The 23,692-nt window shown below is 43.3% G+C and overlaps 2 protein-coding genes across 2 annotated transcripts; both read left to right on the plus strand.

Moving 5' to 3' along the window:
* The first annotated feature begins 2,432 nt into the window (after positions 1 to 2,432).
* ildr1a (immunoglobulin-like domain containing receptor 1a) lies at positions 2,433 to 10,918 on the plus strand. The gene is made up of 8 exons (XM_051121610.1): positions 2,433 to 2,645; positions 3,195 to 3,365; positions 4,027 to 4,176; positions 7,056 to 7,175; positions 7,422 to 7,568; positions 7,653 to 7,781; positions 8,761 to 9,455; positions 10,016 to 10,918. The coding sequence occupies exons 1-8, from the start codon at positions 2,597 to 2,599 to the stop codon at positions 10,052 to 10,054; spliced, it is 1,500 nt and encodes a 499-aa protein (XP_050977567.1). The 5' UTR covers positions 2,433 to 2,596; the 3' UTR covers positions 10,055 to 10,918.
* Positions 10,919 to 11,434: 516 nt separating this feature from the next.
* On the plus strand, positions 11,435 to 23,692 carry tmem39a (transmembrane protein 39A). Its single transcript, XM_051107026.1, has 9 exons — positions 11,435 to 11,686; positions 12,401 to 12,572; positions 13,966 to 14,188; positions 14,802 to 14,885; positions 15,342 to 15,499; positions 16,340 to 16,667; positions 18,172 to 18,359; positions 20,110 to 20,230; positions 21,777 to 23,692. The coding sequence occupies exons 2-9, from the start codon at positions 12,460 to 12,462 to the stop codon at positions 22,014 to 22,016; spliced, it is 1,455 nt and encodes a 484-aa protein (XP_050962983.1). The 5' UTR covers positions 11,435 to 11,686; positions 12,401 to 12,459; the 3' UTR covers positions 22,017 to 23,692.

A 23,692-nucleotide genomic window follows, 5' to 3' on the forward strand; every position in this document is an offset into this window, starting at 1 on the left:
TGGTTAACAGAATTACAATGTTGCCCACGAGGACTGAAAATCATGTTTATGCAACGGTTTACATTTTGTAAGGTTTCCTGTGTTTGCTGCCTCATGAAATATGTATATTAGCTGTATGCAGTCCATGTTAACTACATCAAACGAATTTCAGTAAACACTTGACAAACTCTAATCATAGCAGACTCGTGTTATAGAGTGTTTTGTTCTGATTCTGTAGCGGCACATTAATTGTGTCATATATATGGCTACGGCATCATGGCTCTTGTTGTGTTTGTGTCTCTGTAAATCAGTGTTTGTAAGTGTGAGTCACGAGGATCTTTGTTCATTGTTTAGACCATAGTGATGCGTTGAAGCACATCGGTTTTGAGATGGAAACCTCATACACACACGTCTGGTTTATTATCTTTGTGGGGACTCTCCATAGGCGCAATGGTTTTTATACTGTCCACACTGTATTTTTTATCTCCTTACCCTAACCCTACCCCTAAACCTAACCCTTACAGAAAACTTTCTGCATTTTTACTTTCTCAAAAATCTCATTCTGTATGATTTATAAGCTTTTGTACCCATGGGGACCACAAGCCGGTCCCCACAATGTCAAAAATTTCAGGTTTTACTATCCTTGTGGGGACATTTTGTCCCCACAATGTAGCAAAAACAAGTACACACACACACACACACACACATCTTAGTGAGGACATTGCGTAACTTTCCACTGATTTTCTATCAGGTTAATGATATTTTCTATTAGCTAACCCAACCCCTACCCCTTAACTTACCCATCACACAAACATGTGCAGAACAATGGATTTACATCAACAGTATCTTTTGGCAGATGTATAAGCCTTTTAACTAGGGAGGAACAGTCAGATGTCTCAGCAGTTGGCTGTCATGATATTTGAGGACAAAAGTGAGGACATTTGGTCCTTACAAGTATAGTGAAACAAGTACACGCATACATAATAACACGGCCGTATAAATGAGGACATACTGTGGACTGTGGATTTTTGTATTAAGCTCATCATAAGGACTACACTTTCAGTCCGCTGCTGAAAGAAAACAACATTATTTATTTATTTATGAATCATTTTCACACAACGATGTCCCTGAGTGGCCTCGGAGTTCAGCTCTTGCTGCAGATTGTTCAGCCAACAAAATAGTTAAAATGCATCATTACAAAACATTTTCAGTGGACAAAACAATTAGACATGGCTAAGACATTAAGACAGACTGTGATTCCAGCCTCAGTTTCGTTGGTGTTTTAGTAAATATCACACCTGCTCTGATGGTCCATGAGATGACTGATAGACTGATGTTGCAAGTGATGTGTGTGAGTGTGTCGACTGCCACAAATTTAAAAGGGGGAAGAGATGCCGCACACCCACAGCGCTGCTGATGAGACACAGAAGCCGGAGCTCCACAGATGTCAGGATCCATTTGACTCTTCTGAGGGCCAGAGATCAGTGATGATCCGCACTGAGACTCTCGCACCATCTGCTGGACACCCCAGGAACTTCATGCTGTACAACTCTACTGAGCTTCACTGATCTCAGGCCTGTCCTGGGTGAACAGACAACAAAAGTGCCTGAAACTTTCAGCAATAAACGCTGTATCGTTGTTGATATTAACGGAGCTTACTATGTATTCAGTTACGTTCACGTTTTGTCGCCAAGTCAAGACAGGACGTAAAGTCTTGTCGTTTATGCATTCTGGTGCTGAGCGAAAGCGTTTATGATATATATACTGTATATATATATATATATATATAAAATAACGACTCCATTTTGTGTGAATGTCACCTTCAGAGCTGATTCCTTAAAATGTACGTGCGTGTTTGTTCATATGGAATGAGCTGGCATACGCTTAATTTATTTAAAAGCCGGTGATTTCACGTCAAATGAATATTATTATTATGAGTCAGACAAACTCGTGTAGAGCTCGAAACGCTTCACACGCGCTGTCCAATCAAACCCCAGCAGCGCAGAGAATGTAAGTCTCGGATAACACGTGAGGTCATTACATTCCCAAACTAATAAAGCGGAACCTCACTAGCAGTAAAATATGGGCTGTGCCTTTAAAACATTACTCTAGTCATCCATCTGAAACTTGTCTTGCTGTAGAACAGTTTTTTTTTTTTTTTACTGGAACTGAACTTATCATATAAGACATATAAGTTGTTAAATATTATATCCTAAAAAGGGTATTTCCTTCTCAAGGCGCACGTTACAGTGATGTTGCTCGTTTTGTGTGAGTAATTAGACTTGTTTGTAAGAAAACACAATGAGGCAAACGTTATAGTGTAAGTGCGTTTACATATAGACATGATTACATTGTTTAAATGAAGTTTCTGCTCGTGTTACCTGTGCGCATGCGCGCTACATGATGTACCTGTTTGGGGTGGAGTATTGATGGTGATCATGATGATGATGACGACGAGGGGGAGGAAGACGAGAGCAGAGGAAACACAAACCGGCCTCTGAGAGAGACACAACTAAACGTTAAAGCGTCTCAGATAAAATGCCGTTTTGACTGAGCTACTTTCGTCGTATTCACACTGGTTTCGGTTCGCGGTTTTTCTGGAGTTGATCAGATCAGCATGAGGCGGGTGATCGTGTCGGCGCTGCTTCTGAGTCTCCTGACCTCAGGTGAGTCTGATCTTCACACGGAACATCTCACACACACACACACACCTGTCCATTTCACTGCGAGAAAGCCAATATTACAATGACATTGTGAAAGTTGATCAATGGAAACGGGTACGAGTGTCACCTGTGCGCGTCCGTATCGATCACGTGACCGATGACTGTCGACACAAAGAATCTAATTCTAAAAACGTACACATTGAAAGACTGATAGGATGGACGTGTATAAAACTCGAGAATAAAAAAATTATGGAATCTAGAGAAATGCAAAGAAAAACAAGTGAGACACAAACGTACAGATGGAGTGATCATGAGCGAAAGTTTATAGGATGAGTAGGAGATTTCAAGAAATGACGTTTCCACAAATATTATGATGAACATGTCTCTTTATAAACGTGTTGGCCACTGATACTGAATTTGTCTGGAACCAGTAAAGAATTTCCTGCTCTTTGTCTCATTACCAGTTTTACAGGTTTGGCAGCCTGTGTGTTTCTGTGTTAACTCTCTGTCTCTTACTCAAACACAAACACACTTTCGCTTCTGTCCTTTCAGGGATTCTGTCTATCCAGGTCACCCTCTCAGAGACCGAGAGGCGTACGACTCTCTTCGCTTCGGTCACCTTGCGCTGTGATTACTCCACCTCAGCTCAGCTGCAGAATGTTGTGGTCACTTGGAGATACAAATCCTTCTGCAAAGACCCTGTTCTGGACTACTACTCCACAGGTAGCGCTTCAGCATCACGTAGAGCTCTATTATGTCTGTGTGAGATGTGTGGAAGAGTTTCCTGTGCGCTTTCTTCTTCTTCTTTTTCTTCTTTTTAACTTTATTTTTTATGGAACTTTATTTTTTTAACATCAAAAACATTTATACATCAAAATAAATTAGAGAAAATAAACGAAAACAAAACAAATGCAATGCAGGGGGGGTATACATTCTGTTTTTTAACAAGTATGCATATAATTCAAATTTGCACTTGTACTATATATATATTAGGGATATAAGGGATAATATCAACTTGTGGAAAACGGGCATCCGATGACCCCTTTAATAATTACTATCCATTTACCAAGTGAGGGGGTGTCCTGCTTATACCAGTGCTGTTTCCTGTACGTTTTAATAGACGTCAGTGTGTCTGTATGGGATGTGCAGTGATGGTGATGCATCTGGTGATGCTTTCTTTGTATTAGTGCTTTTTTTCTTAAAGTGGTGGAGACCAAACAGAAATGTATTTGAGTGTGCAGATTCACTATCCAGATCTATGGCCAGAGTGCAATTAGGAAAACAAGTTGTGGATTGAAACACAACACCAGAACTTTAATTAGGTGTTGTGACATTGTTGTCTTCACATCAACAATGTGCATGTGGTGTTGTTATTGTGCCACAGCGTACCAGTCTTCCCTCCAGTTGGGTCGAGACCCTGCCAACGACTGCGTGGACTCACAGCGCACCATCCGAACAGTGGCTCAGAAACTGGGATCCAATGAGGCGGTGCTGGGCGTCGAGTACAGAGATCGCAAAATCTACATTCAGAACAGTGAGTTGATGATTGACGTGCTACATTACTGCAGTGAGACTGTGCTTTTGTTTTGCTTTATTGTCTGGAGAATACTGCCGGACTAATAGTTGAGCATCTGACTGATGAGGATGTATGCAAACCTGAGCAGTAGTGAACTAGATTCAAGCCTGAGTGGTGGTGAACAGGAATCAAGCCTGTGCAATAGTGAACTAAATTTAAACTAGAATCAAACCTGAATGATGGCAAACTGTAGTGAACCGGAATCAAACATGAGCGATAGTGGACTAGAATCAGCTTAATTCAGTTCAGTTCAACTCAAATCACACTCGGTTCATTTTCAGTCAGTCAGTATGAATAAATAAGTGCCTGGCTAATATCTAATTTAGTGTTTGTTTGTTTTTTCGTGACTGTAAAGTAGAGCTGGGTGATCTATCGAGATTATTGCAATAACTCAATAAATGTAAAAGGACAGAATATTGTGGATGAGGAATATCGTTGAAAGTGCTTATGTGTCTCAGCAACTAGTTCCCCATCTGAGAGCTGATGGGAACATCGTGTTATGCCACAGAGCATCCGAAACTGCTGATAAAATCACTGATAGACGTGTGTTCTTAGATAAAACATTATGAATAATGTGTGAAATGTGGTCTGTGAATTACATTGCTCTTAAGAAGCTGTCTACATGTTGACCTATTTTTTTTTTTTTTTGTATCACTACCTTTGTGTTAATAAAAAGTAGTAAGTGGTCACTAGTAGGGTTGGGTATCGTTTGGGGTTTTTTCGATACCGGTGCCAAATCGATACTTTTAAAACGGTACCGGTGCCAAAACGGTGCCTGAACCGATACTTTTAAAAAAGCCACAAAGTGGTGGACGACACAAAAATATATTTTTATTGGACAAAAAAGTTCTTTAAATTGAACAATGTATTAAAAGTAAAAAAAAAAAGAAAAAAAAAAGTAGTAGTACTATACATTATTAAGTCAATGCAAAACGCAACAACAATAAAACCTAAGCCACCTAACCCAACTACAATAATTTAACAGCTTAAAATTTCAGAAATTCTTTTGCAGAAATATGACTATATGTGATGAGATCTGGGAAAACCCGTCGGATGTCGCGGTGGGACGTTTTCAGGAAATTCGTTTTTCATTAAATTATTATTCTATAACATCTTGTCTACCATCTCTGAAAATATCTCTTCGAAATTGACTTGTTTAGTGCAGAAAAATAGACATTTATTGCAGCAAGCAGAAATGACTGTCTTTCTCCTATGTTAAGAACGCGCTGCGGAGGTGCTTTCCCAAACAGTTAACCTATCAAAATAAACCACATAACATATTTAGTAAAGGCGTATCAGTTCACATTCTCCACCAGTCCTGTGTAAAGTACGGCAAGCAAATTTATTTATTTATTTATTTATTTACTTACTTACTTACTTTAATATGGTGAGATGGCGGAGCACAACAACGCCGTCTAAAGTACTGCAGCTGCTCACTTAACCGATCTTACTCGTCTCAGTCTGCCCAGTTTTGGTGATGTCAGTGCCCTAAATGATGTTACGGGCTATTTCACATCCAGAGATGAAGGATCGGATGATGAAGTTACTAAAGAGGAGTCCGATGACAGTCTGTTTTATCACAGTGCGCGAACAGTTGCGCTGCGCTCGCTTTTACTACAAAGTAGGCTGCATTATTTACTAAACATAAAATGGGTGATCAACGGAAAACAAACGTTAGTCTGTTTGTGTAATGATGCAGTAGCGCTCCTAACTTGACAGACAGCTCTCGTTAAACCCGTAAAGTGAAAGTGAAAGCCGTCTCACTTTAAAGCCGTTTTTCTCAAAATCCCATTCCTGAAAATCATCGCTATCAGCCAACCTAAGATAGCCATAACGCAGGTTATGTAAAAAATAAAAGTTTTGGAAAGGGGCCTGAACTCAGCTTTCATATGGTGTTAAAACCTAAAAAAGGTCAAATTTCACCATGTGTTGGGTTTTCCTAGATCGCATCACATATTTGTCGTCTCTGGCAAAATACGACACCTCTCCAGCTGATGTCTGCAAACTGTCAAACACGGCGCATCCCTCTGCTTTCACCTTTATTCCACATACCATCAAATGTTTCATGAGGTTTGACGCGTTTTCCCCTTCACACGCAACTGCTGTAAAACATTTGCTGCACGTCGCAGTGTCTGAATCATTTCTCGTGAAATATAGCCACACTTTAGAATGTTTAGTTTTTGGCATTTTAAGTTAGACGTGTTTAATGTCGCTAGCTAAGCTAACGGCAAACCACCTGCTGCAGTCAGAGCAAGTGTGACGATAGTTGCAGCATTCACGCGCTTCTCGGATGGTCTCATTTCCAGACGATTTGTGCTTTTAATTCGAAATGTGAAAATGGATAGTAACTACAAAGATGTCTTGGATTTCTATCATCAAAGCTTTCCGACTTTCCCGAGTTTTCTCATTCAGTAACAAAATGTTCTGATCATTCCGACACCCCATGAATGCAATATTTAAATTTAACTAGCGATCATGCATGTTGATGAATCAATGCTTCTACATCCGTGTCATAGCACCAGAAGACAAATATTTCAATCGACAGTTCAGGCATTTAAGTGGCACCGAAATTCGCGTTCTGATTCGGTCCGGTACATACCGGTCACATGGGTACCGGTGCCCAACCCTAGTCACTAGGTCTGCATATTTTCTTTTTAATAGTATACTTTTTTTTTTTTTTTTATTGGGCCAGAAGAAAATCACCTTATTCTAGCGCAAAAGATTTGTTTGTGTCGATTAGTCATTGCAGTCCTAGTGTAGATGTTCCTGCGGTGATGACGGCAAACATTTCTATGATTCTGCTGACTGTGTGTGTGTGTGTGTTTGTGTGCCATCAGAGGCCGATCTGGTCATTCAGGAGGTGATGTGGTGGGATAACGGGATGTACTTCTGCTCTGTGGAAGCACCCGGAGACACGGTCGGAGATTCGGACCAAGAGATGAAGCTCATAGTGTACCGTAAGTGAATCAAACGATTACCAGCACAAGAGTGTGTCCATTAAACACGGGAGAAGAGAAACCCTTTCAGCTCAGACTCAGATGCAGCCTATAGAGATGCTCATAAACGACAGCTTTGTGCTGAATGTCTGTATGAGTTAGGACCAATAATGGAATAAATACATTGGAGAAATGAGACACACTCAACATGCAGAGTAGCAGATGAGCAGTGCACGTCTGAATGCGTGTTGTGCTTTGTTCTGTTAGATTGGTTGACGGTTCTCCTCATCATCCTCGGCGTGCTGATGCTCGTCATCCTCTTCTGTATCTGCTGCTGTCAGTGCTGCCCGCAGAAGTGCTGCTGTTACGTTCGCTGCCCCTGCTGCCCCGAGACCTGCTGCTGCCCCGCAAAACGTGAGAGCGCACGCAAACGTCAGCTTCTGTCGCTGAACACAGAGATGAAGACGCTCGTTTTAATGCCCTGTTCTGTGTGTTTAGTGGTGATGCAGCACAGGCTGATGAAGGAGGCGCAGAAGGCCATGACGCCGTGGCTGAACGGACAGCCGGTCTACGCGCCGATGAGCAACCACAGCTCCTCTTACCAGATGAACCCCATGCTGTACGCAGGTCAGTCTCTGAGCTTCACCAGAGGAATAAATGAGGAAGTGAACGGATGGTGTATCTAGACCCTGTAAAGCCAAGTCAAGTCACCTTTATTTATATGGTACTTTTAACAAAGCAGCTTTACAGTATTAACGGAGAAGTTCACTTCCAGAACAAAAATGTACAGATAATGTACTCACCCTCTTGTCGTCCAAGATGTTCATGTCTTTCTTTCTTCAGTCGTAAAGAAATTGTTTCTTGAGGGAAAACTTTTCAGGAGTTCTCTCCAAGTAGTGGACTTCTGTGGTGGCCCCAAATTTGAACTTCCAAAATGTAGTTTAAATGCAGCTTCAAAGGCTCTAAACGATCCCAGCCGAGGAAGAAGGGTCTTATCTAGCAAAACGATCAGTTATTTTAAAAAGAAAAAAGGTAAAATTTATATACTTTTTAACCTCTTTTTTTGTAAAGGGTGTTTGATCTTCTTTGCATGTTCACTTTTTGTAAACACTGGGTCGGCACTTCTGCAGCAGTGTAGGGTGATTGTGAAGTTGGAGGAGAAAATGAGATGGGAGTTTTTCCACGTACCTTAACTGTATTGAGCTGGATTGCAAAGAGTTCACGCAGAGCTAGACAAAATGAAAATTTGAGGTTAAAAAGTGTATAACCATTTGGGAATGTGTAGAGCCCTTTGAAGCTGCATATAAACTGCATTTTGGCATTTAGCGGGCACCATACAAGGAAAGGACATGAACAAAATTTTTGTCCTGGAAGTGAACGTCATTAAATGGGAAAACAGTGTGACAATGATGCAAAAGGGCAACAGTAAACATTCAGTTTTCAGTTTAAGGCAGTTCATCATTGAATTCAGTGATGTCATCATCCCATTTGAGCATAGATGCCACTTAGTTCGATATTTTCTATATAATGCAGTGAAATTGCTTTTTTTGTTTGCAGAGATTGCTGTGTGTTTATGTACCTATACGTCTCTGTTTTCTCACGTCAGGCTCAACATCGGGGAAAGGTGGCATGACGCCCGTCCCACTGCCGCCTCCGCAGATGACAGCCATGCCCGTTAACATGCCTCCACCCAGCCTTCACGGTAATGGCAGCGCCCACGGGACCAACCAGGTACTGGACTACCTGGAGAATCAGATGCGCGGCATGGACGTCACCAGCCCGCTGTTACAGCCCCAGCCCGCCATCCCGCTGCAGCACATGCCGCCTCCACCCCAACACATGCCGCAGCACGTGCCCTTCTCCGCCGGCCCTCCCAGCATGCTCTCCGGCCTGGACGACGGTCCCGCCTCCCGCAGGGTCCCGCCGGGCTCGCGAGGAGGACGCTCCAGCGGCTCGTCCGCTTACGGCGCCTCCCGCCGCGACGACCGCCACTATCCTCGTCCGGCCATCCCGCGCAGCTACAGTCAGGAAGACGTCCTGGACGCCCGGAGCCGTTCCGGAGCGTACCGTCCTCGCTCGCGCTCCAGGGAGGACCTGCTGGCCGACGACCGCCGAGGCCCGACCCGACGAGACGATTATTCTCCTTTGCCCCGCCGCGGTTCGTGGAGCTCGACCAACGACGAGGACAGCAGACGCGGAGGCGCTCGAGGAGGCCGGGGAGGCGGCTGGTCCGATCATCCGCCCAGTTACAGCGAGTACGAGCCTGGAAAGAAGCCGGGGAAACGGCCCGAGCGCTTCTCTGTAAGAGTCTGAACTACTTGCTGTTTAGTCGTTTGTGTTCATGCATTCACTAACACTTTTGCTAGTCTCATCCGATCACACCATTAAACTAACGTGTGATGTTCTTGTGTCATGAGTAAAGCGGAATCCAAACATCGGAAACCACATCGATAACTTCAAAAGGTAGATAGTTTCTTCCTCGTTTAAACCTGGAAAGAAACGTGAATAAAGATGAGAACAATCAAATGAATTTGTCAGAAAGTAATTAATTACGCAAGTCACAGGTTAAGGTCAGATTCCAGTAAAGATTTTTAGATCATCTTAGGACCTGATCATCAGGATTAGTTCATGTAACTCTGGTGTAAAAACTAAAATTGAGCTCGTTTATCAGTTCAGCATTCAAACATTTGTGTGTTTCATTGAAAACGAACGCAAAGAAGTTGCATCTCTGATGTTTGGAACCCTCTGTATCTACACGTCACTTGCAAACACACACACACACACACACACACACGACTGTCTGTAGTTCAGTGGTTGTTGTTGTTGATCTTGTGTTTGACTGCAGCTCTTCTGTCCTGCAGGATAAAAGCTCTCGCAGCGGCACCAGTATAGTCATCTGACGACATCTGCGTCTGATCCAGAACTTCATGAAGGCTTCTGTATTCATGTGCACACAACAAAGCACATTTGTTTTATTGACATGTTTGAAGGATGTTACACTGACCGCTGATTTCTTTGTTTTTTAAATTTTTGTGCAGAGCAGTTTATATTAATGTGAATATGAATAGCAGTTTATAGTAACAACATTAGAGGAAGCTGTACTTTAATGACATATTTTTTACATTATTATTTTAGGTCACTTGGGTTTTAGGATTTATCCGTGTAAATATAACTGGTTTCATGTCAATATATTTATTCATATATTGGATTTTTAGTAATGTAGCCACGGCATTACAGCATAGGGAGATAATGCAGTCGAACACAAGAATTGGGGTTTGCACTGAACGCTATGGCCACCGATATTCTAAAGATCAGGTCTGCAGTAAGTCATTCATTGTGACTTGTGTTTGCTACTGGCCATGACTGAAGTCGCTGTGATCCTTTCAGTCTTTAGCTGCATAAACGCAAGGAATGACTTGTACAGACGTCCAGTGTGAAATGTGTATTTACAGTTTTATGAATCAAACTCAGGTCAAGCTCTTCTGTAATCTTTCTGTAAATAGTGTCTTTTGTGTAACTTGTTACTGTATCAAAGCTTAAAATCAACCTTTCTTCAGTCTCTATATAAACTTCCATTAAATATGTGAAACACTGTGTTGCTGCATGCCAACAGCCTCTGTAATGATGACAGACTTGTTTCTGTTTTGCAAATGTGAAGGGCCGTCAGTTTAATAATGTTTAGCATCTTATGTGTGTCTCGTGCAGGCAGTTTGACACAATTCTTGCTTTTCCATCTGCATAAATAAATCCTGAGGTCTGTAGGACACGTTCATCTGTGTTTCTCCATCTGCTCGGGCCAATATCACAGGATCTCTCCTCACTTGAATCACTTCAAGGTTTCAGCTTTGAGCGAAATGAAATGAATGAAAATGAATGATTTCTCTGAGCTCACGTGAAAGACTGTGAGTGACATAATGCCATATATTTTATTAATCAGTCAGTCAAATTCATCACAAAGAGACTTTATTTGTGTCTCTCGAGGCCGAAGCAAGAATGTTTGCTCTGTCTGAGAACCCCAGGCAGTTGCACACAACAGTTAAAACTCAAAGTCAAATATTGCGCTGTATACTTCTAGCATTGCAAGTTCCCATATTCCACAACCGCGAACCGCAGACGGAGTCTAAGGAAGTTACGATAACGATTATATTCGTAATACAAACGTCAACGCATTTTTTGTTTACAAACAGAACGACAATGCTGATCAGCCGAAAGAAAGCGAGTCGCGTATCTACGGCTAAAACCTTTTCGCCTCGTGTACAGCGCGTGCGCATCACACGCGTCGCGTCGCGTCTCTGATGGCGTCATGTGACGCAGCCATCGCTTTGCCACGTCGGTCTGTAACTGCAGCGCGAGGAACTTCAGCAACTTTGTGTTTTGCATGTAAAGGCCGTTAATAACGAGCAGCGCGAAAGAAAACCTCCCCGCGCTCTGATCTGAAACTCCACACGGTCTCATTGTTACAGAGCGAGAGAAACAAATGAGGTTGTTACAGAGTTTCGGTGACTGATGTCTGCGCTCATGATTGATGTGCGGTAAGTGTTCCTTTAATTATTCATTTCAGTGTTAATCACGCCTTCGGTCGCTGTTTACACAAATAAATATCAACTCATTAACATTCAAGTAGTTGAGTTCGTTTAGTTGGGGTTAGTTCAGTTACCAGCGACAAACCAACTAGTCTGTTTATTTCCTGTTTGTTTGTGTTTGTTAGTTGATGTGTTAGTCTGGGGTTCAGCCGATAGTTAGTGGTGGAGGTTTAGTCGCGAGTCTTGTTAGGTGAGCTGTTAGTCTGGTCTGATCTCGCAGTGTGTTTCTGTGCATCATGAGGTGATTCCCATCATCATCATCATCATCATCAGCAGCAGCAGCAGCAGCCGTCGTCGTTTGTGAATGAGTTTGTGTTCTTCGTCTCATGTGCAGTAAAACTGTTTTCTTTTCACAGTTCAGCTTCATTACTCTCTAACTTCCTCTTTTGCTGCAACAGTTTCAACTGCTGCTTTGTGTCTGATGATGAAACGTTCGTTTATCAGAACAGTACCAGCACTGACCTCTGACCCCAGTCTGTGAGGATGAGAGTTGATTCAATTGATTCTCTTTACAGCAGTTTTGTGCGTCGCCTTGTGATTTTCCCCTCGTGTTTAAGGGTTTTCTTCCTTCAGTGTATGTGGTGTTTATTACCAGGGTAATACTGCTGTAGCTGAGTTGGCGGTCAGCGTACTGACGGATTGTCTCGTGTGTTTCTCCCGCAGTGTCCGGGCTGCATTGGGCCGAGACGTGAGGACGTGGTCGCAGGGAGCCGCAGACGGAGATGCCCGGGGGCCGCAGGGGTCCGAGTAGACAGCAGCTGAGCCGCTCCGCACTGCCGTCGCTGCAGACGCTGGTGGGCGGCGGCCTCAGCAATGGGGCGGGGCTCCGGTGCAGGTGAGCTTACCTGAGCGACGTTCGCTCGCCGTCACCTTCTTTATTAACAAACGCATCTGGTGGATTCTGGAGTCCCTCCTTCATGTTACACAGTAACTAAAATGCAGGATGGCACACGCACACACAGTCCATATTAACGGCTGAGCTAAATATTTAATTGTAATTCATCTAGTTTTTTATAGTTAACACATTAACGCATCCAGTGGTGAAAGCAAAACTGTCGTTATGTGGATGACGGTCATAGTGAAATAGACATTTATAAAGGCACGAGACGGAGGTGCTTCGCTCGTCTCGCTCGCACAGCAAACGGACTTTGTGTTTTTGTATGAACTGCGTGACGAAATGTAGACGCTCAACCCTGTGAACTGCGATACATCGATAATAAAACGGCTGTCCTTACACCTCATGGGCTCAGACACATCAGACTGATGTTTGGCTGTTCTCCACTGGTCTTCACATGAGCATCTCTTCACTCACTTCAAAAAAACGCATGAAGAGCAGCACACCAAACGATGCTGTGTTCACCTATTACACAATTATCCTGATTATGAGATTCATGCTGTCGGGCTCATAAACGATCAGTTTCTATCTAAAGCTGTTAACGATCCACGCGTACTTTTATCAATGATCAAACCTTGAACAGAATTATAGACGGACACATGTCGAACAGTTTTACGTCAGTTCTGACATCTGTTTGCTTGCGCATCAATTCACACTGTCAAAGCAGCTTCACAGAAATCTGTAATGTTCACGTTTATAATTACACTTTAGAGCTGGACTGATGATATTAATAGCCCTACTGACAGTCTGATCTCACACACATCAGGATGTCGAGTCTGTTGTTCGCGGCCGGTGTGAGTAAATGAAGACTTACATGGTGTTAGTGTGAAACGGGTCTGATGTTTCCCTATACATGGTGACTCGATATGATAAAGCCCGCACTAGTTGAGCAGATTCACTTCAGTATAACAAGGTTATTGTTTATCTGTTTGCACACAAAGTTGTCTTTCTTTGTTTGCTGTGCTCTTTCACTCGTTTGTTAAGAATATAGGCCAGATTTTCACTGTCAGACGTGTGTTCTGTGTCTTCACGTCGGTCCTAATGCCTCTAAAAATGTTTTTGTGCGTGTTTTATTCTGAACTGCCATTGTTTTATATATTCTTAAATGTAGCTTCTTTTTCCTTGTGGGCTGTGGAAGAGCTGACATGAGCTGGTGTGATCACTGCTTTGAATATCAGACTGAAATCTACTTCCTGATGGAGCGGGAGGTTTAGTGAAGAGACTCGTGTTTTTCCCTGACGTGTCTAAATCATGGACTGGTGGCTGTTTGCTGTAGTTGGCTGTAGTTTGTAAAGTTTTCTTCTGTGTGTGTGTGTGTTTGTGTGTGTCTCAGGAACAGCGGTGTCGTGGGTCTTTCGGCTCCGCCCCTCACGGCCCTCATCACTCCCGAACCCGTCCGTCATTCCCGCATTCCCGATCTTCCTCTGGACAGTAACCTGCTGTTCGAGACGCTGCTCTTCCTCTACCTGCTGGTGGCGCTCTTCGTTCAGTACATCAACATTTACAGGACGGTGTGGTGGTCTTCATACAGCCACCCCACAGCCTCCACGTCACTGGTACAGTCAAATCACACTCCATACAAATCGATATTACTATTAACATATGATTACTGATACGAATCATTTGCTTCGCTTTATGTTGCTCCAAACCCGTCTGAGTTTCGTTCTTCAGTGGAACACAAAAGGAGACGTTTGGCAGGATGTTCATGCTGCTCTTTACTGTAAAGGTGCGATCGGGGGCACGTGTCACAGAAACAGTCGCGAATATGTTTTCTCGCGTCACACGATGCTTTGCGTGACGAGCAGACTGAAATGAAGTCTGTATTTCACTCGTGATTCTGTTTGGTTGAATTAGGTGCGCCACAGTTGGTCACTTGACGTACGAGATTCAGAGTTACAGTGAATTAATTTTCAGCGAAAGTCGAGTAAACAGACACAAATGAAAAAACTTCATGATGCTGTCACTGTATGATACGGAGCAGCGTGAACATCATGCTAAACGTCTCTTTTAGTGTCCCAGCGGAGAAAGAAGGTCATACGGGTTTAAACGACGTGAGTAAACGAAGAGAGAATTTGCTGTCGTTTCACATGAGTGAATGATTGAACGTGACAAAAATGAAACTGTTTTCTATACGAAGCGGTATGTGAAATGCCCTTTTTCTGTGTGAAGAACTTCCATCTGATGGACTATCACCTGGCCGTCTTCATCACCGTGATGTTGGCCAGAAGACTGGTGTGGACCATCATCTCAGAGGTGCTTCTGATTCTGTTCTCAATGATCAAGTAAAACTTTCCAGTTGATTGGTTGTCAATCAGTGTTCCCTTTCATTTGGCAAACATCAAAAATATGGCTGGCATCTATGTGTGTGTGTGTGTGTGTAATTATACAACAGTTAGAATGCTTCTGGAATCTGATATGTTGAGCAGCAGCTCCAGCAGTGTTATTATCACACCGTCTAACAGCTTTCACACAGTTTGTAGCTCAGAGGGAGCATTGGTTGTAACGTATTTGGATGTGGCTTTCCCTCTCTCTCTCTCTCTCTCTGTTAGTGCGTAGGAGGAAGTTTGAATGAGGGTTTCTGTGGTCTGTTTGTCACATCATGCCAGTGACATTTACATGACGATCATCACTCACTGTGAGCTGAAAGTACCTCGGGATGAGCGTTTCTCTGTTTCCTCCTTAATAAAGGTCTTGTTTGTGGTGTTTCAGGCCTCCCTGGCGAGCCCGTCGTCGTCTCTGGTGCGGTACGTGGCTCTGATCGCGGCACGGTTGATCCTGCTGACGCTGTGCGGATGGGTTCTGTGCTGGACCCTCGTCAACCTCTTCAAGCATTACTCCGTGCTCAACCTGCTGTTCCTGGGATATCCGTGAGTCTCCAGACAATCGCACAGGGGAATTCCAGTCAATAAAAGTCCCGGTTATTATCGTGCTCTGGATGCCACAGACAGATCAGGCTGAAGGCGGCTGACTGTTGAGTTTTCTTTGTGTAAAGTGACAAATATCTTTGGCCTGCAGACGTGCTGATGGGCGGCGTATTTTTCTCTGATTCTGCATGTTCATTTCTGCCATTCTAAACAGATTTGCTCAGTTATTTTCACTACGTATCTTATAAACTTACCTAGTTTAACTTCAGTCACGTTCAGTCCTGTCTTCACAGCATTATTTAGAGTTTTGGTATTCAGCATCCCAGTGAAGTTGCTGGCTAAGCTGTCAGTCAGAAAGTGTGTGCTCTTTATAAAATTTGACATTGTCTCAATGCACACACGTTTGGTGATGGTGCTCCTTAGATGTTCTGAACTCTGATCTCTTCATAGCCTTTGAACAGCCTTTCAGGAAATATAAACTAGGGATGTCAAATACACTAAACACGGGGGCTCAAGCATATAAATATAAATAGACCTAATATAAACCAATCCGGTCAACCTGTCAGTCAGTCGTCACGAAAAAACCAGTTCAGTACCATGTAAATAATTTGAGTTATGACTAGGTCTGAAAGATTTTGTCTGTGGCAAACAGATCTTTGTGAGTGCAGCCGCTATCATGAAAAACAAATTAAAATCCTTTTCCACTAGTCACAGACAGCTGGGAAAATCATCCCAAGTCAAAGGCAGTGGGCGCTGATGGTCCCGTCACTGGCGCTCTCGTCTGTGTCTGCTGTAATGTGCGCTGTTGTTGTTTCATCTTCAGTTTCTGTGTCTCCGATTCAGGTTCGGTGTTTATGTGCCGCTCTGCTGCTTCCATCAGGAGGGTCGAGCTCAATCCGCTCCGTCCGACTGCGGTTTCTCAGAGCAGGACGGGTCCGACGGGCCTCTGCTGCGGCCCAAAGACTTCCTGACGCTGCTGCGCGAAAACCTGCGCGAGCAGTTCTCCAGCCCCGCGCACGTCCCCACGCACACCTGCCCGCCGTCGCCGGAGCTCATCCGCAGCGAGGTCGAGGAGCTCAAGACCGACTTCAACCGCCGCATCAAGGAAGTGCTCTTCAACTCGCTCTTCAGCGCTTATTACGTGGCCTTCCTGCCGCTGTGCTTCGTCAAGGTGAGCCGTCCTCAGGCGGTTAGTAGTCGCTTTATGGACCGTAGTTCAGTGCCTCTGTGGCTCGCAGGGGTCAAAGGCTACGTACGTGTAGTTCCCAGCCCAGATCTTCAGAGGCGTAGATCACTGTTGGAACACATGGGTGATGTCACTGGTGACTAGGGTTGGGAATCGTGAACCGGTTCCATTTTAGAACCGTTCAAAATTTCCAAGAACCGGGTGTTCGATATGACGTGCATTTCAGTCCGCTTATCGATTCCTGCGTTTGCAATTTAATGTGAATTTGAAAGTTTAAAATGAAATGATTTAAACGCGGGAACGGAAAGAACGTGCGCGCTGTTTGTGTGCAGAGCACATATCTGAAGCGCGAGCGCGGTGAACAGCGATCCCTCGCGCGGGCTCCGGGCCGGGTCCGTTCTCGAACCGTTCCGTGGATCTGACTTAATTTCCAGCCCAATATGCACAAAAATACATCAGTATATCTTCATAAACAGCTGTTTTTTGTTGAAAGTGAAAGTAAACAGATGAGAAAGAAAACGCATGTGTAACAGTAGTTTTAGATTTGTGGGCGTTCGACGTTGAAGAGACGGCAGCCTGATAAACCTGCTGCCTGTCAATAATATTAATCTAAGAGCAGAAAATCATTCACTGATCTTGACTGAATATTTTTCGCAACTTCAGTGAGGTTTAATCTATAATTTATTTATGAAAAGAAAACTATGCAATGTTTTTAAACTTTTGATTTAAATTTCTGTACCTGCAATTTGTTCAGTTGTGTTTATTTATGCTATTGCTAAGTAATTTGCTTTTTCCTATTTTATTACTGACTGTTTACTTGTCTTTAACGATTTAATGTTTGAAATTTAGTCTAGTTTTAGCTGTGGTATATTTTGTTAAAACTATAGGCAAAAGTTCCTCTTAGGCTGATTTTTACTCCTGTTATTCAGCTGCAACAGAAAACTTTGTAAAAATACAGAATAAAAATGTTTGACTTTATGTTATTGGAATTTAAACTAGGAATCGGTAACATTGAAACAGATACCCAGACCTCAGTCCGCTAAAATCCATAGTTCAAGTCCACAGTCCACTTCATGTTTGTGTTATTTGTAGCCGTGTTCACCACTGATAGACAGGCATGGACAAAATGCAGTAATGTAGTGGTGCAGCATCGTATCCCTGCTCGTCCAGCTGCTCCATTAGTGGGGTAGATTAGTGAGACTGTACCGTTAACATGCTAAGCCGGGCAAGGGCAAACTCTGTCCTGGAGGGCCGGTGTCCCTGCAGAGTTTAGCTTCAACCTTGATCAAACACACCTAAGCTAATCAGTGTCTTTAAGATTGCTGGAAGGCTACAGACGGGTGAGTTTTATCAGGGATGGAGCTAAACCGGCGCTCCGGGACTGAGTTTGCCCAGGCCAGAGCTAAACGGTCAGAGACAGTGACACAAACCTGTGCCGCAGAGCAGCGTAACAGCCAGTCAGATTGGAGCTTGTGCTTGTGTTTTCCAGAGCACGCAGTACTATGACATGCGCTGGTCGTGCGAGCATCTGATCATGGTGTGGATCAACGCGTTCGTGATGTTGATGAGTCAGCTGCTGCCGCCCAGTTACTGCGACCTGTTGCATCGCTCCGCTGCGCATTTGGGCCGCTGGCAGCGGCTGGAACACGGATCCTACAGCAACACGCCGCAGCACATGTGAGTGTTCCTCCGTCACGCATGTGCTGAATCACACGCTCAGGTTCAGGAGTCAGGTTCTCATAAAAAAAAAAAAAAAACTAGGGGTGGGAAATTTTTGGTACCTCACGATTCAATTCAACGCAATTCTTGGGGTCACGATTCGATTTAAAAATCACTTCACAATTTGTTTTTATTTTTAACCACGATTCACAATTTTTCATCAAATTTTTTGTGCACACTGGACATTAAACACACCAGTATTTTAACACAAAAACACACCAGTCTAAAGTATGGGTAGTCCTGACTCAAAAAATAAGTGTTGCCTATTAACTATTAACTTCCTAATAAATCAAAATGACGTGTACTACGAAACCTCTAAATGGGAAGATGGGAAGAAAAAAATATATTTCAATGCTTTCTCTTGCAGTTATTTAGTAACTATACTGTATATAAGTTGTGCGCATCAAGGAGCCATTGTTAAAGGAGAAGTCCAAAACAAAGATTCACAGATAATGTACTCACCCCCTTGTCTGTCTGTCTTTCTTCAGTCGTTAAGAAATAGGTTTTTGAGGAAAACATTTCAGCATTTTTCTCCATATAATGGACTGATATGGTGCCCCGAGTTTGAACTTCCAAAATGCAGTTTAAATGCGGCTTCAAACGATCACAAATGCGGTTGTAAACGATCCCAGCTGAGGAAGAAGGGTCTTATCTAGCAAAACCATCAGTTATTTTCATAAAAATAATACAGTGTATATACTTTTTAATGTCAAACGCTCGTCTTGTCTTTCGCTCCCTGAACTCTGTGTATTCTGACTCAAGACAGTTAGAGTTTGTCGAAAAACTCTGATCGTATTTTCTCCCTCAACTTCAAAAATCATTTCAAAATCATCCTACATCACTGCAGAAGTACAGACACAGTTTTTGCAAAGTGAACATGCAAAGAAGATCAAACACCCTTAACAAAAAATGTAGAACAGCAACATAGAACATGAGATGGGAGTTTTTGGACAAACACTGTCTTGAACCGCAACAAAAACATTCCAGGCAGAGTAAGACAAGATGAGTGTTTGACATTAAAAAGTATATAAATTGTATTATTTTTATTAAAATAACCGATCTGATTTATTAAAATAACTTGGATGACAAGGGGGTGAGTACATTATATGTGAATCTTTGTTTTGGAAGTGGACTTCTCCTTAAATACGCACTTGAGTCTCCTTGAATGCGCGCTTGTGTTTTTTACTATAACTTTTGAGATTTGCGATCACACGGAGCGGCAGTAGGCCTACTCGCCACATATTTTACAAGATTAGATGTTACTCTGTTTATGTGGTAAGTGATATTTAATGTACTGTAATGTAACATGCTACTGCTAGCAAGCGGCTAACTATGTCCCTTTAGGCTCCATAGAACGCCTTGGCTTTCCGAATACGGATTCACTATTTGGGCACATCCCTACTTCAACAAAAGATCAACAGTTACCCTTGCTGAAAATGGGGCAGGATGTGTTTGTTTTTCCTCCTCCATTGCTGTTGTTCCAGCAACATCATGCTATTATTATTATTATTATTTTTATTATTATTATATTAATTCGAAAATTGATTTTTGAAAAGTTGTGAATCGATGCTAATTGCTCGAAGACTGAATTGCAATTCTTATGTGAATCAATTCACCCACCCCTAATAAAAACCGTCTACAGTCACTGTATAAATGGAGTATGAGCAGTGCTGTGAGTGTTTATCAAGTTGTTGTTCTCTGTGTTCAGCTGGTCTGACAGCACCATCTGGCCGCAGGGAGTCCTGGTGCGTCACAGCCGCTGTCTTTATAAGGCCGTCGGGCCGTACAATGTGGCCTTGCCCTCCGACGTCTCTCATGCCAGGTTTTATGTGAGTATCTGTCTTTTCATTAACTTAATGATGACATGGATGCAGTAGTAAATGAATGATTCTGAAGTATCCGCAGGTCATTTGAAAACCCTGCAGTTGATTTGCTGCTGGACGCTCACGTTCATATGCTGTTAGTGTTTCTGTATGTGGAGCACAGAAGAATAATTAACTTAGACTCAAATTTCAAGTCATTAATTATGGGCTGAGCTATTGCTCTAAAAAGGTTTCCTGACGCTGTCAGTCAGATAACAGTGAATTGCTGTCAGTCTGTCGTTTTAGAAGATGAAAACGTTTTGTTTTTTGTTTTTTTTCAACCAGTTAAGCGCAAACCTGCAGCCGATTCTAACAAACGCCATCCGTGTTAATTGTGAACTCGCAGTACAGATCAACCCATCAGATGAGTAAATGACTCCCAGATACTCAGACATACTTTCTTTTCCTTGATAAAACAAATTATTTCCAAATCAGTAGGCCACATATCAAAAGTTGGCACTCCATCAGGATTCCAGTGTTGTAAAATCAGTCCGGTTTTGCTTCACATTTATTCTGACGCCTCCACACCAAACAACGTTCCACTGTTCTAACGGTTACATATTTCCCGGAAAGAAGGCAAATAATAAGTTCCGGCAGGTGATGCGAGGAACTGATGAGTGAGCGTCTCCTTTGCAGCTGAACGGTTTGGACGTAAAGGTGGTATCGTGGTAAAAATGTGAACCACTTTAAATCGTATCAGGCCCAATCAAGCTTTTACCAAACTGTTATCAATAATTAGATGCATGATTCCCATTTCTCCTCTGATATATCTGTGCCCAGTTCCTCCTCCCGGGACAGCCGTGTTCTGAAGTTTCTGCTCGAAATGTAAAATGTGAGGCGGCCAATCTTTTCTGTAGTTGCAGGAACGATGCCAATCGATTAAATCTTTCACACTGACTATACCAATGTGTGTCCAAAATTGAATCCGCTAATCCTGGTGGAAAAGCAAATGGGTGTGTTTGCTGATCTGGTTTGTCGGGGGAATCTTAGAAATGTTTTATGAGCCAGTGAATTATGGGATCAAACATTTGTCAAGTGGCGTTGTGTTTTGCATTGTTAAAGGGTTTGTCTGTGACCCTGCTGTCATTAGATCAGGCTTCTGCAGAGTTCAGCTCAAATCCTGATCAAAGTCACGTAACTTTCTAGTGACTCTTAAGAGCTTGACGCGCTTATTCTGCAGCATTAAGGTTAGGGTTGGAGCTAAACTCTGCAGATCTGGATTGGGTTTAGATCACCGGTTCCTGTTCCTGGAGCCCCAGCCTGCACATTTTGCATGTCTCGTTTGTGTGACACCCATTTCAGATCTTGGAGTCTGTGCCTGATGAAGGAGACGTGTGTAAAGTGCAGCGGGGAAGCACAGGTTTAGATGATGACGATCTGATATCGGTCGAGTGATCGTGTGTCGCGTTGGCAGCGTCTCTAATCGCTGATCTTCAGGGCTCTGCGGATCAGGCTGCGGTGCGTTCGCTGCTCGTCACCCTGACGCCAATGTTGTTTTCTTCCCTCTGCATAGTTCCTGTTCCATAAGCCGCTGCGGATCCTGAACCTTCTCATCGGGATCGAGTCGAGCGTGGTGCTGTATCAGCTTTACTCTCTGCTGCGCTCCGAGCGCTGGAACCACACGCTCTCGCTGGGCCTCATCCTCTTCTGCAACTATTACGTGCTGTTCAAGCTGCTGCGGGACCGCATCGTGCTGGGTAAGGCCTACTCGTACCCGCTCGCCGGCGCAGGCCTGGGCGTGAAGTCTCAGTGAAAGCCAGCGAGGAGCTAAAGCCGGATCCCTGAGACCGTGCCGCGTCAGGGAGAGACTGGGGACTTCTGTTGCTTTTGATACGGTCTATTTTCATGCAACGTTTGTATCTATTTAATAAAATATTTTATTTTGTATACTGTTACACACAACGAGAAGACGGGCATTACGTTTACGGCGTGCCGTCGTCGTATCCTTTTGTAGCCCGTGTCCAAATTCAGCCAAAGATTGAAAAGATAAAGAACTGGAAGAGCTAACGCGATCCGGTCGCGACCAAGGACTGGACGGTCCGGTTCACTGAGTGCTGTTTGATCATTTCCACTGTTACTGTGTTTTACGAGTATTGTCTGTTCGTAGTATCTCACGTGTCCACTTTGTTTCAATCAAACTTTGTAGAAAAACAGCACCGGCAGGATCTTGTTTAAAGCTTGAGGCATCAGCACCCTCCTTGTCCTTTTCATATTAACCCTGTGCCAAATCCCAGGGGGCCGTTGGAGCGGGCGTGGCTAGGGCGCTCTGGGCGGAGCCTGTGGACTGTCAGGCTTGCAGTATTTTACAAAACCGCTCGCTTCAACGGACCGATGACATCCAGAATAAAAGACAAAAACAGCTCAAGTGCCCGTTTGTCTCCGATCTGTTGGTGGATCGTCATTGTCACGAAAACTGCCAGGAAATGTCTGGGTCATATTTCACCCCAAGATGACAAAAAAAGAAAAAATCAATAAAATGAAACCATTTATATTTTCTTAATATTATGATGGTATGTTTGTTTTTATTGTTATAGTCATGAGGATTTGAGAGGTGCTTAATTTCAAAGTGCAAAAAGCTTTGACGGGGACATCGGATAATTAATTAATTTTTTTTTCTTTAGTTCAGAAAAATCTGAAAATAAAACATGCAGACACTTTGTTACGGGCTGAGTCTGAAACTGTCTTGCAGCGAGCTGTTTGAATCCAAGCCGGTTTCTCTGTACAGTAGATAACAGGCAATTTGAATAAGACCAGCCCGGAGTCATATGAGGACATGTACACTTGTCTTGTGTGGGGAAAGAGAGGGGGCGGGGCGAGCAGTACCTCATTACCATTTAAACGAGTCGCTGTGAACAGAGCCGTTTTTGACAACCTATAAAGGGTGTTGTTTTACACATCCACTGAGGAACTTTAATCACAGTACATTTCAGGGGTGGCGAACTTGAATTCTGGTCCTGGAGAGGCGCAGCCCTGCAGAGTTCAGCTCCAACCCTAAATAAATCTCGCCTGCCGGTAGCTTTCTAGTAACCCTTCAGAGCTCGATTAGCTTGTTCAGATGCGTTTGATTAGGGTTGAAGCAAAATTCTGCAGGGCTGCGGCTCTCCAGGACCGACGTTCGCCACCCCTGGTATATTTCATGGAGACCCTAAAGAATCATACCAACTTGTGGAAAATGGGCATACGATGTCCCCTTTAAAAACAAGCTCCGTTTTCTTTGGATGTTCGGGTGAAATATGAGCTGGTCATGTTTTCGACCAACATTAGTACACACTATGTCTAACCGGAGCGTTTCTGCAGCTATTTCTTATTTACGACTGGTGCTTTTATTTTCTGCAAAAGCTTTTAATGTGTTGTGCATAACAGAGGGCATTCAAATTCTCCAAATGATTAGTGCCATTAAATGAATAAACATCAAAGTGCCGATCAGGA

This window comes from Labeo rohita, chromosome 1, assembly GCF_022985175.1.
Source record: "Labeo rohita strain BAU-BD-2019 chromosome 1, IGBB_LRoh.1.0, whole genome shotgun sequence".
Classification (NCBI taxonomy): Eukaryota; Metazoa; Chordata; class Actinopteri; order Cypriniformes; family Cyprinidae; genus Labeo; species Labeo rohita.

Excerpts from the sequence above, each read along its gene's own strand:
- ildr1a (XM_051121610.1), top strand. The coding sequence starts at position 2,597 with ATGAGGCGGGTGATCGTGTCGGCGCTGCTTCTGAGTCTCCTGACCTCA. Across the intron at positions 2,646-3,194 it reads TCTGAGTCTCCTGACCTCAG|GGATTCTGTCTATCCAGGTC; the intron begins GTGAGTCTGATC and ends CTGTCCTTTCAG. Across the intron at positions 9,456-10,015 it reads AACGGCCCGAGCGCTTCTCT|GATAAAAGCTCTCGCAGCGG; the intron begins GTAAGAGTCTGA and ends TCTGTCCTGCAG.
- tmem39a (XM_051107026.1), top strand. The coding sequence starts at position 12,460 with ATGCCCGGGGGCCGCAGGGGTCCGAGTAGACAGCAGCTGAGCCGCTCC. Across the intron at positions 14,886-15,341 it reads TGTGGACCATCATCTCAGAG|GCCTCCCTGGCGAGCCCGTC; the intron begins GTGCTTCTGATT and ends GTGGTGTTTCAG. Across the intron at positions 16,668-18,171 it reads TGCCGCTGTGCTTCGTCAAG|AGCACGCAGTACTATGACAT; the intron begins GTGAGCCGTCCT and ends TGTGTTTTCCAG.